The 12,748-nt window shown below is 40.8% G+C and overlaps 1 protein-coding gene across 8 annotated transcripts in view; it reads left to right on the plus strand.

Annotated features, from left to right (window-relative positions):
* Nucleotides 1–12,748, plus strand: part of BIRC6 (baculoviral IAP repeat containing 6) — a 142,621-nt gene that overhangs the window by 35,800 nt on the left and 94,073 nt on the right. For 4 of the 8 annotated variants that reach the window (XM_035108256.2, XM_035108258.2, XM_035108260.2 and 1 more), the window contains exons 17-30: nucleotides 632–762; nucleotides 2,115–2,276; nucleotides 2,368–2,499; nucleotides 2,720–2,817; nucleotides 3,313–3,460; nucleotides 5,284–5,417; nucleotides 6,330–6,476; nucleotides 6,864–7,051; nucleotides 8,386–8,700; nucleotides 9,083–9,182; nucleotides 9,589–9,803; nucleotides 9,955–10,163; nucleotides 10,432–10,778; nucleotides 12,331–12,550. In XM_035108256.2, the coding sequence (XP_034964147.2) occupies nucleotides 632–762; nucleotides 2,115–2,276; nucleotides 2,368–2,499; nucleotides 2,720–2,817; nucleotides 3,313–3,460; nucleotides 5,284–5,417; nucleotides 6,330–6,476; nucleotides 6,864–7,051; nucleotides 8,386–8,700; nucleotides 9,083–9,182; nucleotides 9,589–9,803; nucleotides 9,955–10,163; nucleotides 10,432–10,778; nucleotides 12,331–12,550 (2,546 nt within the window). The remainder of the gene's footprint in view (nucleotides 1–631; nucleotides 763–2,114; nucleotides 2,277–2,367; nucleotides 2,500–2,719; nucleotides 2,818–3,312; nucleotides 3,461–5,283; nucleotides 5,418–6,329; nucleotides 6,477–6,863; nucleotides 7,052–8,385; nucleotides 8,701–9,082; nucleotides 9,183–9,588; nucleotides 9,804–9,954; nucleotides 10,164–10,431; nucleotides 10,779–12,330; nucleotides 12,551–12,748) is intronic. The other 4 variants (XM_035108259.2, XM_035108261.2, XM_035108262.2 and 1 more) reach the window with 3 other exon arrangements.

A 12,748-nucleotide genomic window follows, 5' to 3' on the forward strand; every position in this document is an offset into this window, starting at 1 on the left:
TTTCTATCTTTCATCCACGCAAGAGGCATTATCACGATTGCAGAAGAAGTTCTAGCCCAGGGTTCCTCAACCTTGGCCCTCCAGGTGTTTTGAGACTACAGTTCCCATCATCCCTGACCACTGGTCCTGCTAGCTAGGGATCATGGGAGTTGTAGGCCAAAAATATCTGGAGGGCTGAGTTTGAGGAAGCCTGTTCTAGCCAGACAAATGCATTCAAGTAGGGCCATTGAGGAATGTGGTGATGGGTGGTAAGAATCCCAAGGACCCCAAGCCTGAGGTTCCTTATCTGTGGTGTATGATGACTTCAGTAAATATTTTATATTTTTTAACAACCTCTCCCTTGGTATAGCTGTTAAAAGGAAGCTGCAAATTAAATAAATAGACACAAATCTGAACTTATTTGCTTTCTGGCATTAGAACTTTATACTTCCATTCTGTCAAGAAATTAATTGCATTATTTTTTTAAAAAATGGCAATTTTAATGTTTGAAAACCATGTGATTTGGTTTAATAACTTGCATTGTTTTTATATGAACTTCCCAATTTAGGAGTAGGGGGAAAATGATTGTGAGCATGTGGAATATTACTTTTGAAATGTCTGTGGTTCTTTTATATATTTTTAAAAATTATAGGACAAGTCCTCTAATAAAACAGAAGTCAGCAATTCATCACGGAAATCTGACAACCTCCGTGGGTGCGACTTGCTTCAAGAAGTTTCTGTAACAATTAGAAGATTTAAAAAAACATCTGTTTCAAAGGAAAGGTGAGTTTGATATTTAGGAATTCGACCTTTTTATACAGTGATGTGTTTTAAAAATTCTTTTTCAAAAGAATTCTGTTAATTTTTCTCATTTTTATGCTGGTTCAAATAAGAATTCACAAAACTGCAAGTCCAAACTCCATTCTGTAAAAGCAGAGAAGCTTTTCAGTCATATGTTGTACTGTTTCAGTGCAAGTGTGCGTTGGAATGGCTTGGTAGAAAAATAAAATGTTTCAGAAAATGGGCCTTTGCCACTTCTGTCACTATTAGTGCACAGACCTAGGTTCTTGCTCCTCTCCCTGCCATATGGACTATACATAGCCACCAGGACATAGGGCCATAGCTGCCTTATGCTTATCTAGTCAGGGCATCTCAGTAGCTCTTAGAGTAACTTTTTTTTTTGCCTAAAGCAGCTTTGCTTTTTAAATTCAAGGGGTAAACTTCTAGACTGCTGTAAGGGGAGCTAAAGAGAGGGAAACTAAAACAAAATAAAACCCTGTGTGTTTCCGTTTCCTTTGGCTTAGGGGATGGGCCTGAGCACTGTAGTATTAAAATAATGACATTTAATGTCAGCAGCTTTCACTTCAGTACCATGTTTCTCCGAAAATGAGACGTAGCCATAAAATAAGAGGTAGCAGGATTTCTAGGGATTTGCAGAATATAAGCCATACCCTGAAAATAAGACATAGCCAGGTCGGGGCCCAGCAGCGCTGCATGGAGTGCCCCGAGCCTCTGGGACTCAGCAGCGACCGCAGCAAGAGGAGGAGGAGGCTTGCGAGGTCGGCGCCAAGCATTGCATGCGAAGCGCCCTGAGCCTCCAAGAGCCGGCAGGAAGAGCCGGCATGGAGTGCCCCAAGCCTCTGGGAGCCGGCAGGAAGAGGAGGCGGCTTGATGGGTCGGCGCCCAGCAGCGCATGCGGAGCGCCCCGAGCCTCCAGGAGCCAGCAGCAGCAACGCTGACCACGGCAGGAGGAGGCAGACGCCTGGAACTGGCTGCTGCTGCTGTTGCAGCAGCACCGACAAAGCCCCAGCAGCGCCGCGAGCCCCGAGCCAGCAGGACCCAGCAGCAGCGCCGGCCGCGGCACGAGGAGGCAGGCCCCGGAACCGGCTGCTGCTGCAGCGCCAACAAAGCGCCCAGCAGCGCCTTGCGCCCCGAGCCAGCGGGACCCAACAGCAGCAACGCCAGCCGCGGCAGGAGGAGGCAGGCACCCGGAACCATACTTAAAAAAAATAAGATACCCCCTGAAAATAAGCCATAGGTTTATTTTCTTGGGGGAAATAAATATAAGACGGTGTCTTATTTTCGGAGAAACACGGTAGTTTACATCTGTGTATTGTCTTTCTCTCCCTCCACAGAGTTCAGCGGTGTGCTATGTTGCAGTTCTCAGAATTCCATGAAAGACTTCTGAACACCCTCTGCAAAAAGGCGGAAGATGGAGTTGTGACCGAGCATGCTCAAAGTCTTGTGTTAGATATCTTATGTTGGCTGGCAGGAGTTCAGTCTAATGGACCTGGCAGGTAGAAGAACTTCATTTTTGTCTTAGGAAGCATTTTAAATAGTAAGTGTTTTGGTTTAAAGTTTGTTTTGCTTTGTGTTTCTTTTTTTCAGTTCAAAAGAAGCAAATGAGAGCTTACTGTCTAAAGCAAGGATGTGTCTCTTTGATATAGTGCGTGTGTGCTTCTTTGAAGCAGGTCGAAGCATAGCACACAAATGTGCACGTTTTCTAGCTCTTTGCATAAGGTTGGTATTATGACTTTTGTTTGCATACTTTCTCTGTTTTAATGATGCTAATTATGCCCCTTAATAGAACTTGGAAGGTAGAATTTTCTTTGGTTCACTACAGAGCCTCTCCTCCCCTGAGAAACACATTTATGCAATAACATCCATAGAATATTTGCCAGCAAGCAGTATGTGCTCTGTACCAAAGGAAAATAATAAAATGAAATTTATATTTTTGTAGCAATGGGAAATTTGAGCCAAGTCAACAAGGATTTGGCTCGATCCTTCTGAAGGCTTTGCTTGGCAATATATCTTATTTACCTGCAGCTGCAACTGGAGGTGAGCTTCATTTTTTTTATTCTTGTGCATGCATACTTTGTCATTTTTTTTGGATTAGGTTTTTGCCTGGTGGGCTTAGTTTCTGGATCTGATTCCATGTTTTATTTCCCCTCTTTAATAAGCTGCCAGTTCATGCAGGCAATAACATCAACTTTAGCACTGTGTTCCAGGCTTCTTGTCCTTATGCAGCATCTGTATGCTAATATAGGCTCCAATTATTAAGTAGTAAAAAACTAACCATACACTCCTGATTTGTTATGACCTCATGGAATGCTCTCTGAAGAAAAACACCAAATATTTGCAAGCTAAAGAAAGCCTTATATAATAGAGAATGTTTTATTTGTTAACCTAATCATTGGTCATTTTTCAATAAACATACGTTTAAACACAGTTTTAGTTGTGGTGAAGATGGTGATGATGATGATGATGATGATGATTATGATAATGATGATGATGAGTTACTAAACTTGATTATTGGCGGGTTTCTCCCCCTAGGATCTGTATATTGGTATTTTGTATTGCTGAACTACGTAAAGGATGAAGATTTAGCTGGCTGCAGTACTGCTTGTGCATCCCTGCTAACTGCAGTGTCCAGGCAGTTACAGGACCGGTTAACACCCATGGAAGCATTACTGCAGACAAGGTAGCTCAAAGTATCTCTATACCAAGCACATTTTGAGAAAATGTTCATAGCTCTTGTTTTATTTTTCTGTGCTCTCTTTTCAGTGTGTGTGTAAATGTGCTTGTCCTTGTGCTATTTTTGTTCTTCCTACTTCAGTAACAGGAGTGTGGATTTTCCCTTTGTCAGGATCAGGGCTATATTTTCCCTCCTGAGAAAGGAAAGTAAGAAGGAAGCTGGCTTCAAATTTATTTCCAGAACCAATTCAGAATTGCTGTATGTTTTATGACAAGGATATCTGAAGAACCGCTTTCTCCTGTATAAGACTGTCAAAAGATTATCTCCAAAAGCCCACCTCACTGTGACCTTTTTTGTAGTTGCATCAAGGCTCTGGAACGGCTTCCTGACTGAAATTTCTCTCACCACCACCCTCCCCTCTTACAGCGTACTGACACATGGCAAATAATCTTCCTTTTTAGGAGGGTGTGATGAGGTGCTAGTTCTAGCTGTTTTTGTTTTCTTCTGACACTTTTTTACAGATTTCCTCCCCACTGTTCTGTGGTGCTTAGATTTTGATAATTGAATTTTTACAGTTTTATCTCAATGGAGACATCAACTGCCTTGGATTATTTTTTGGAAAATGGGGTGGGGAAAGTGATGCAAAAGCAAGGAAACTAAATGAGTATACAGATGTATGTATATGCTAGTTATCTTATAAAAATAAATAATTCAACACAATTCATAAGCTTGTTTATAGCTGCATTCTCGTGAGTTTCTCCTAAACATAGAAACTTACTTCATAAATTAATAACAATTCACAAAACTAACTTAATAGCTCAGTCAGTAGAGCATGATACTCTTAATTTCAGGGTCATGAGTTTGAGTCCTACTTTGCGCAAAAGATTCCTGCATTGCAAGGGGTTGATCTAGATGACCCTCATGGTACCTCCCAACTCTACAATTCTATGATTCTGTGAACAAGCCTTTTCACTAATCCATAGCACAAAAATATCAACAAAAGGCATTAGTATTAAAATTTATATGTTAAATTGATCACAGTAGCAGCTTTTAAAGTAAGGGTGACATATTAGCATAGTATCAGCCCTCCTGCCACATCCCTCCCAATCTTCTTTGGAGATTTTGGGTGGTATGTAGGAAACAACACACCGAGGAGAGGAAGGCAATTAATAGCATACATTCTTCTGCTATAACCTGCCTTAAGTTGTGTTTTCTAGGCATCTTCAGCAGTAGCTTTTGCAGTTTGGTTTGTGAGGTCCCTTCCTCACAGAGTAGGTGGAATGGGACAGAGAGAGCAATGGATCCAGGAAATAGAATCAGATATTCTCTAAATGTATCAGCACAAGGTTTTAGTTGGGAACAAGTCTACAGGGTTAGTAATACTAGGTGCTAATACGTAATAATCTCTTTGGGGTGTTTCATGGGAAGCAATTCAGAAATGAAATAAAAAAAATATTAATAACAGCAGCAACATAATCAAGAGAGGTTTTGCCTCCTCTCAGGCAAAATTAACAAGAATTTGCTGACAGATTGAAGGAGCGGTGACATTGCATTATGGAAGCTCTGCTCCTTCATATTTCAAAGAAATTAACACGCCTTATAATTTTTGTTTGCACCAGTGCAGTTCTGTAAAACATTTTAACTGATGCAATGAACCAATTAGTTCCTTGTTTCCTGAAACAACAACCTTGAAGATGTGGAAGAAATCCAGTACTCAACTGTGATCCAGTTTGGAAGTCCTATGAACTTTGTTTGTCAGTTGTATCCCATAAATCAAATATGCACTTCTTCACATCAGTTAAGAGGTCAAATTGTCTTTCTCTTTCCAGATATGGATTGTATAGTTCGCCTTTTGATCCGGTGCTCTTCGATTTGGAAATGAGTGGCTCTTCTTGTAAGAATATCTATAACAGCAGCATTGGTGTACAGTCAGATGAGATTGACTTATCTGATGTTCTCTCAGGTATGCACATAGATCAGGTGGTACTATCTGCTTCTAATGTCGCTGGGAAATCTTCAAAATCAATGTTGTACTCTTCTTTTGCAATAACTTCTTTACATTTACATAATCTTCCTTGTGCAGTGTTGTCACCGAACAGAAGGAGGGGAAGGCATGGGCATGAAAATAAAAATGAGTGCAAAGTGGGGCTGCAAAAGAGAAGAGAAGTTGTGAAGCAAAAAAGAGCTTAGTAGTTGAATGGGGTTAATATGGGGGAAATGGCATTGGGTTAGCAAGTGCAGCCCCATGTGTTCTCATATTTGTGCCAAATGGCCAGTTTTACTCAAGATTCAAATGTATAACCTCTGGTAGTTGACTATTTTTCAGAGAATGTTCCTTCAAGATATGTAAATAGGTAGATCAAATTCTTGCTTTTATCACGTTGGTTTTTAATGGCTTGGATACAAAGATGGCCTTGCATGAGCAGAAGGTACTCCAGCTCATATCAGGATGTTTTTTGATGGTTGCCGATTTTCATTCTATTTCTCCCTTCCTGCTTTGGACTTCTGTGCCATGTCCTGCAGCATTCTGAAGGGCCCCTCTGCTCTCCGGAGCAATTTTGCACAAGGAAAGGAAGTCCAGAAAAGCCTGGTTTTTTTTAGTGCAAGTCCACTCCTGGTCGTTAGGGTCCTATCCAAGTTTGTAGAATTGTACTTTGCATGCTTGAAGAGGGAAACATCTGGAATCTCGTTAACTTGAGCCTAGTATACTGGATGTCAGCATCAGACAGGATATGGAGCAAGACACTGAATACTATAACACTGAATAACTTTCCATGTGCATTTGTTGGGGTGTCCATAGCCCACATTGATTACTACGGTCTTATTTCTAATAATTTTGAAACTAAATTCAACAATAATTGCTTTTTTAATTCAGGAAACGGAAAGATCAGTAGCTGTGCAGCAGCTGAAGGTAGTTTTACTTCCCTCACTGGTCTCCTGGAAGTTGAACCTCTCCACTTTACTTGCGTCTCGACTAGTGATGGAACAAGAATAGAAAGGGACGATGCAAGTACGTTTACTGGTATATACATTTTATTACTACTTCCTTAACCAGCCACACTAGACCGAAAAAAAGATTTCTAGAATGCAGTGGTTAACTTGAGCCCCCACATCAGTTTTTAAAACCAGACCAAAGTGTATGTGATGAGAAAAATGTGTGTATTTGGGTATATCAGTATTTTGATTTCCCTGCTTGCTTTTGCAAACTTAATTTTGAACAAAAGCTGCATAAAATGGTAAATTTTGTGATGAAAGGTAAATGTTCTCTAGCGACTGGCTTTTTTTTCTTTCCTTCTTTTGAGCTTGCTTTCATTTTTAGTATTTATACTACTGGAATGCATATTTAGAAGAATGCTTTGTGTGCTGCTTTTCTACATACATGTTTTTTTGTTTCTTTGTTTCATGCCAGTGAGTACCTTCGGGGTTACCCCAGCAGTTGGTGGCCTCTCATCTGGGACAGTTGGGGAAGCCTCTACAGCACTGAGTTCAGCGGCCCAGGTAGCTTTGCAGTCTCTCTCTCATGCAATGGCCTCAGCCGAGCAACAGCTCCAAGTGCTTCAAGAGAAACAGCAGCAGCTTTTGAAGCTTCAGCAACAGGTTGGAGGCCATCTCTTTCATGATGTCTCTAAACTTCAAAAGCTGAGAGAGTAGTTACCATAGTTACAAAAAGTCTCTCTCTTAAAAAAAAGTATCAAATTTTCAGCAAGAGTACATCTCCGGAGGATAGCTTAGAAGCCACTTCAAATCAATACTAAAATACAAAGTGCACATGAGTTCTTGAATCCCTAAACAAAAAGGTATTCCAGACGTATAGGGATTTTGCCTCTTAACATTAATTTACACATAGGTCTTTCCATATTTTTCTTTCTAATCTGAGATAAAGGTGGGAAATACAGTTAGATTTCTTTCAGTATGAAACACACAGGCCTCTGCTTAGTAAGAGCTATGCAACATGAATCTTACAGGATGAACAAAGAGGAAAGATGCAGAAAGATGTACTGTTCCTACAAATGTCTGCTTTAGCTAAAAATCCAATTGGGCCATATTACTTTGTACTGTTTAAGCCAGTAATCCCATTGATGGTCACATTTTACAGTTTGCACTTAGAGCTGTACACAGCCCAATTAAACAAAAGTATATTAAGACTAACCACCATTTTAAGTGCATTTTTGTGATAAGTTTATTGATTTCAGTAGAATTTACTTCCAAGTGTGCAAACTGGGGCAGTGTACCCTGTTTCTCATATTTTAAGACATACCCATAAAATAAGCCATAGCAGGATTTTTAAGCATTCAAGGAATATAAGCCATACCCCGAAAATAAGACATAGTGATAGGCGCAGCAGCAATGCCGGCCGCGCCAGGAGGAGGAGGAAAAAAATAAGACATCCCTTGAAAATAAGCCACAGTGTGTTTTTTGGAGGAAAAAATAAATATAAGACATGTCTTATAATATGAGAAACACGGTACTATTAAAATGTTTGAATGTATGAGCCACCTTGTAATCATTCTGACTTCATTTGGGTTTAAGCCTTGAATCTTAAGCAAAATTCCAATTAATACATTTGAACTAAATGTATACAGTATTGCTGAAATGGGCCATCACTTCTGAAGTGGACTGCTTCAGTTGATATGGTTGGTACATGAGTCTGTCTCTCTAACCCACATGCTGAATTGAATTTAGTTGAATTTTTAAATGTTAGTTCTTATAAATCACATTTCCCCCCCCCCCTGCCTTGTTTATCACCTTTTTGTGCTACTTTGCATCTTTTTTGGTAGTAACCTTTGGTATGAGTTTAAACAAAAGCTGAGGCTATTTGCTTTTTTGTTTGTTCTGTTCATGCTGCTTGTTGCTAATGCTTTTATTGCTAGTGCCTTCATAGAGGCAGCACTGGCCCTACTGTACATATGCTGCTTTTATTTTCCCTGCAGAAAGCAAAGCTGGAAGCAAAACTACATCAGACAACAGCAGCAGCTGCTGCAGCAGCATCAGCAGTTGGTCCTGTTCACAACTCTGTGCCTTCCAACTCAGTAGCAGCCCCAGGGTTCTTCATTCACCCGTCGGATGTCATCCCGCCCACTCCTAAAACAACCCCCCTGTTCATGACTCCGCCTCTAACACCACCTAATGAGGCAGTTTCTGCTGTTATCAATGCAGAGCTTGCACAGCTTTTTCCGGGCTCAGTCATTGATCCTCCACCAGTTAACCTTTCTGCACACAACAAAAATGCAAACAAGTCCAGAACGGTAACTAAACAGAAGAGCTTTCATGAAATTCCAGTCTAACTAATGTTATTGATAGGAACTACTTTGAGTGATTGCTAGTTTGCCTATTTTTCAAGGTGTAGTCAGTATGTTTTGAGAGCTAGTGCTGTTAAAATATAATATCCCCACATCTATTAAGCTAAAATTCTTCATAATGAAGCTTCAGTGTAAATAGATAACTCGTTAATGCTTTGAATCTTTTCCATTGGTGCGCTAATAAACTAATCCATATGCAGTGTTAACTGTTGAGGTTTTCAAGTTTGAGTTTCCAAAAGCTTGCCTCTCTTTACTTTTGCATGAGCTTTAGGTAATGACTGATAGAAAATGCAGTGATTGATATATTGGTTAATTTCCCCTTTTTCAGAATCCACTTGGGACTGGCCTTGCTCTTGCAATATCACATGCTTCACATTTTCTTCAGCCTCCACCTCATCAGTCCATCATTATAGAGCGAATGCATTCAGGTAAATGCTGTTATCTTCCTTTAACGCAAAAATGTCCAAAGTTCATATTTTCTAGGCTATTGGGAATTAATAGCCCAGAGCTACTTTACGCATAGCCATGGCTCAGATCTGCCTAATTTTGAACTCTTCTGTTTAAAAGCAGATTGCTTTGTCATATGAAATTAAGAGTGTTCAAGCCTGCAGCTTGTTCATAATTCACTTAACCATAGTTTGAAGGATTGTCCAAATTGTGCCGGTGATAGCTACTAGAAAAGTAACTTCTCTAGTGAGGTTAAAAATCTTTAGATGCATTTTTGTTTCTTGTGCACTTAGTTTGTGTTTTGATTGAGACTACCCTTTTAGCATTGGCACTTTGAGCTCATTGCATCTATTAAGCGTTGACATCAAACCCAACTTTTTTTTAAAGGTGCAAGGAGGTTTGTGACATTGGATTTTGGCAGACCCATTTTATTGACAGATGTATTGATTCCAACTTGTGGTGATCTTGCTTCCTTGTCGATTGATATCTGGACACTTGGTGAAGAAGTTGATGGAAGGAGGCTAGTGGTTGCTACAGATATTAGCACCCATTCTCTCATTCTGCATGATTTAATACCACCACCCGTTTGCAGGTTCATGAAGGTAAAAAAAAAATCAATTAAAAATGCTGTCTCTTATCAGATGGATTTATAAATGTTCTTACATGCAGTTAATGCCCAGTTGTTGCAGGTTTCTCATGTTTCAAATCTATGAAACTACACTGAAGGTCTCACTGTCTTTCATTTCATTTTAGATTACAGTCATTGGTCGTTATGGAAGTACAAATGCTAGAGCCAAAATTCCTTTAGGCTTTTACTATGGGCATACATATATCTTGCCACTGGAAAGTGAGCTGAAAATTATGCATGATCCTTTACGAGGAGAAGTTGAATCTGCAAACCAGCCAGAAATTGATCAACACTTAGCCATGATGGTTGCATTGCAGGAAGACATACAATGCAGGTAAGATGAGGTGTTGCAAATGTATTGTTCAGGGTTAATTTTAAAGTTGTAACAGCATGTGTACACACACACACACACACACACACACACACACACACACCAGATAGATAAAGATATATTGTCCTGTTCATTACTTTGTTTAAAGCATTGAGGCATGAGTGTGTGAAGTTAAAATATGTTGTTTCTTTTAGTTCTTATATGGGGTGTGTTTCTTAATAATGGATTTTAATTTAAAGGTGTCTTTTGCCCCCTATCCCCACTCTTACAGGTATAATTTAGCCTGCCATAGGCTTGAAACGCTTCTGCAAAGCATTGATCTTCCTCCGTTGAACAGTGCTAACAATGCTCAGTATTTTCTACGAAAGCCAGATAAAGCAGTAGAGGAAGACAGTCGAGTATTTTCTGCTTATCAAGACTGCATTCAGCTACAGCTACAGCTAAATTTGGCTCATCACGCTGTGCAGAGGCTCAAAGTAGCTCTAGGTGCAAGCAGGAAGATTCTCAAGGAACAAAGTGATCCCAAAGAGCTGATTCAGATGTCCTCCACGGAGCAGTTGCGCACTATTATCCGATACCTGTTGGATACTTTACTTAGTTTGCTTCATTCTTCCAATGGTTGGTAGCTTAATTCTATTTATTGACAAGTATGGAATTATAAGCTTGCTTGTTAATTCATTGTCAGTGCTGGACATGTACACGTATGCTTCCTACGGTACTGTTGGTCAACTCGGGGCTATGTGGAACACTGGTATTTCTCACACACAGCAGATAAGCATTTCAAGTTAAATGAATGAGACAAATGTGTAAAAGTACAGGCAAACTCCAAGCCGGGGGGGGGGGGCTGCGTTCCTGGTTGTCATGTGCATCAGTGGAAAACCCATTAGCCTGCCCCACCCTCTTCCAGATCAAAAAATGACCTGTGTGTGCATGGTTGCATGTATTTTGAATGCATGCAAGATGAGGGTTGCTTGTGTCCCTACGAAACCTACTGCCATGATGATGGAGACAGCATTTGCCTGCCTCCAGTCCACAGGGACCTCACCTGTTTAGAATCATCATGTTCCCAGTATGCATAAAGGATAGGTGCTAGGCTGCAATGAGTTACTGTACTTTGAGTAATAACCAGTTCAAATGGGGAAATAGGAGTTGCCTTGTGGTCAAGTCTGTCTTTAAAATGTCCACCTGCTGATGAATGGAGAAAGTGCACAGTGTCTGAACCACTGCCTGGCAAAAAAAAAGTAGGAAAATTCACATAAGTTCTTAGTTTACAATATCTTTTGTGCTTGCTTATCTGAATAGTAAGCTTCTATGGCAGAAGCTTTCTGGGCAAGTGTTTGTGTTCTTTCTCACATTTAAGGAGGGGGGACCTCATTGAAGTTGATGCATTTTGGGCAGAATTATGTAGTTTATATTAAACTAGCTGGCCCGGCCACACATTGCTGTGGTTTAGTCTGTTAAATGGACCCTCAGAGTACCTCTTCAGACTCCCCTCACCTTCAGAGTCCCCCTTCATTTTGTTGAAATGTTTTACATGTGTTCTGTTTACACAGGGTCATCCCTGTGACTCCCCCCACCCTGTCCACACCCATGAGCTATCCCATCCCCTCCTCCCCCCACCCCCGGCTCATCCCTGTGGTTGTCCCCACCCTGTCCCGACCCATGAGGTATGCCGCCCCCTCCTCCTCCCACCCCCGGCTTATCCCTGTGGCTGGACATACCCTGTCCCGACCCATGACCTATCCCGCCCCCACGTCCACTCGTCCCAGCCTGGAAAGCCAACCTGAGATGCTGTGGAGAGGGAAGCTTTCCTAGCTGCTGTACCAGTGTAGCCGTCGCTAGAGAGCGATGTTTTGCAACATCTCCTGTGCTCCCAGCATGCACTTGAGGGTGATTTGTGAGTTTTGGAACACAGAGTTTTAGGGGTTTAACGTGGCCCAGGTGTGACATCTGTCTATGCATCCTGTACATGATCACACTCATATTCACGTTGGACATTGTGTCAAAATTTGAACGTAATCGGTCAAGCGGTTTCGGATAAAAGTGGACACCCACCCACATGCCCAGTTTACATTTTTATATATATATAGATTTTAGAAGCAACCTTTAGATAACTTTTATTGTGCAAAGAATACTACTTGCAATTGAATTTTTGTTGATTTCTTTAAAGGGCACTCTGTTCCTGTGGTTCTACAAAGTACATTTCATGCTCAAGCTTGTGAAGAATTGTTCAAGCACTTGTGCATCAGTGGGACTCCAAAGATACGCCTGCATGCAGGCCTTCTGCTTGTTCAGCTGTGTGGCGGCGAAAGGTGGTGGGGGCAGTTCCTTTCAAACGTCCTTCAAGAATTGTATAATTCAGAGCAACTTCTCATTTTTCCACAGGACAGGTACTTTATAAGATGTCTTGTTTTTACTTTTCAGTTGAACAGTACTTGGAAAGATTTACCACAGGAAATTAGGTAGAATAGGCAAAAAGCTTGAAGGATTTTACATCCACCCACCAACACATCAGATCTAATTGACAACTTTATAGCTGTCGTAACCATATTTATTTTAGAGTATGAATCTATATATTGGTTGATTTG

Source organism: Zootoca vivipara, chromosome 3, assembly GCF_963506605.1.
Source record: "Zootoca vivipara chromosome 3, rZooViv1.1, whole genome shotgun sequence".
Classification (NCBI taxonomy): Eukaryota; Metazoa; Chordata; class Lepidosauria; order Squamata; family Lacertidae; genus Zootoca; species Zootoca vivipara.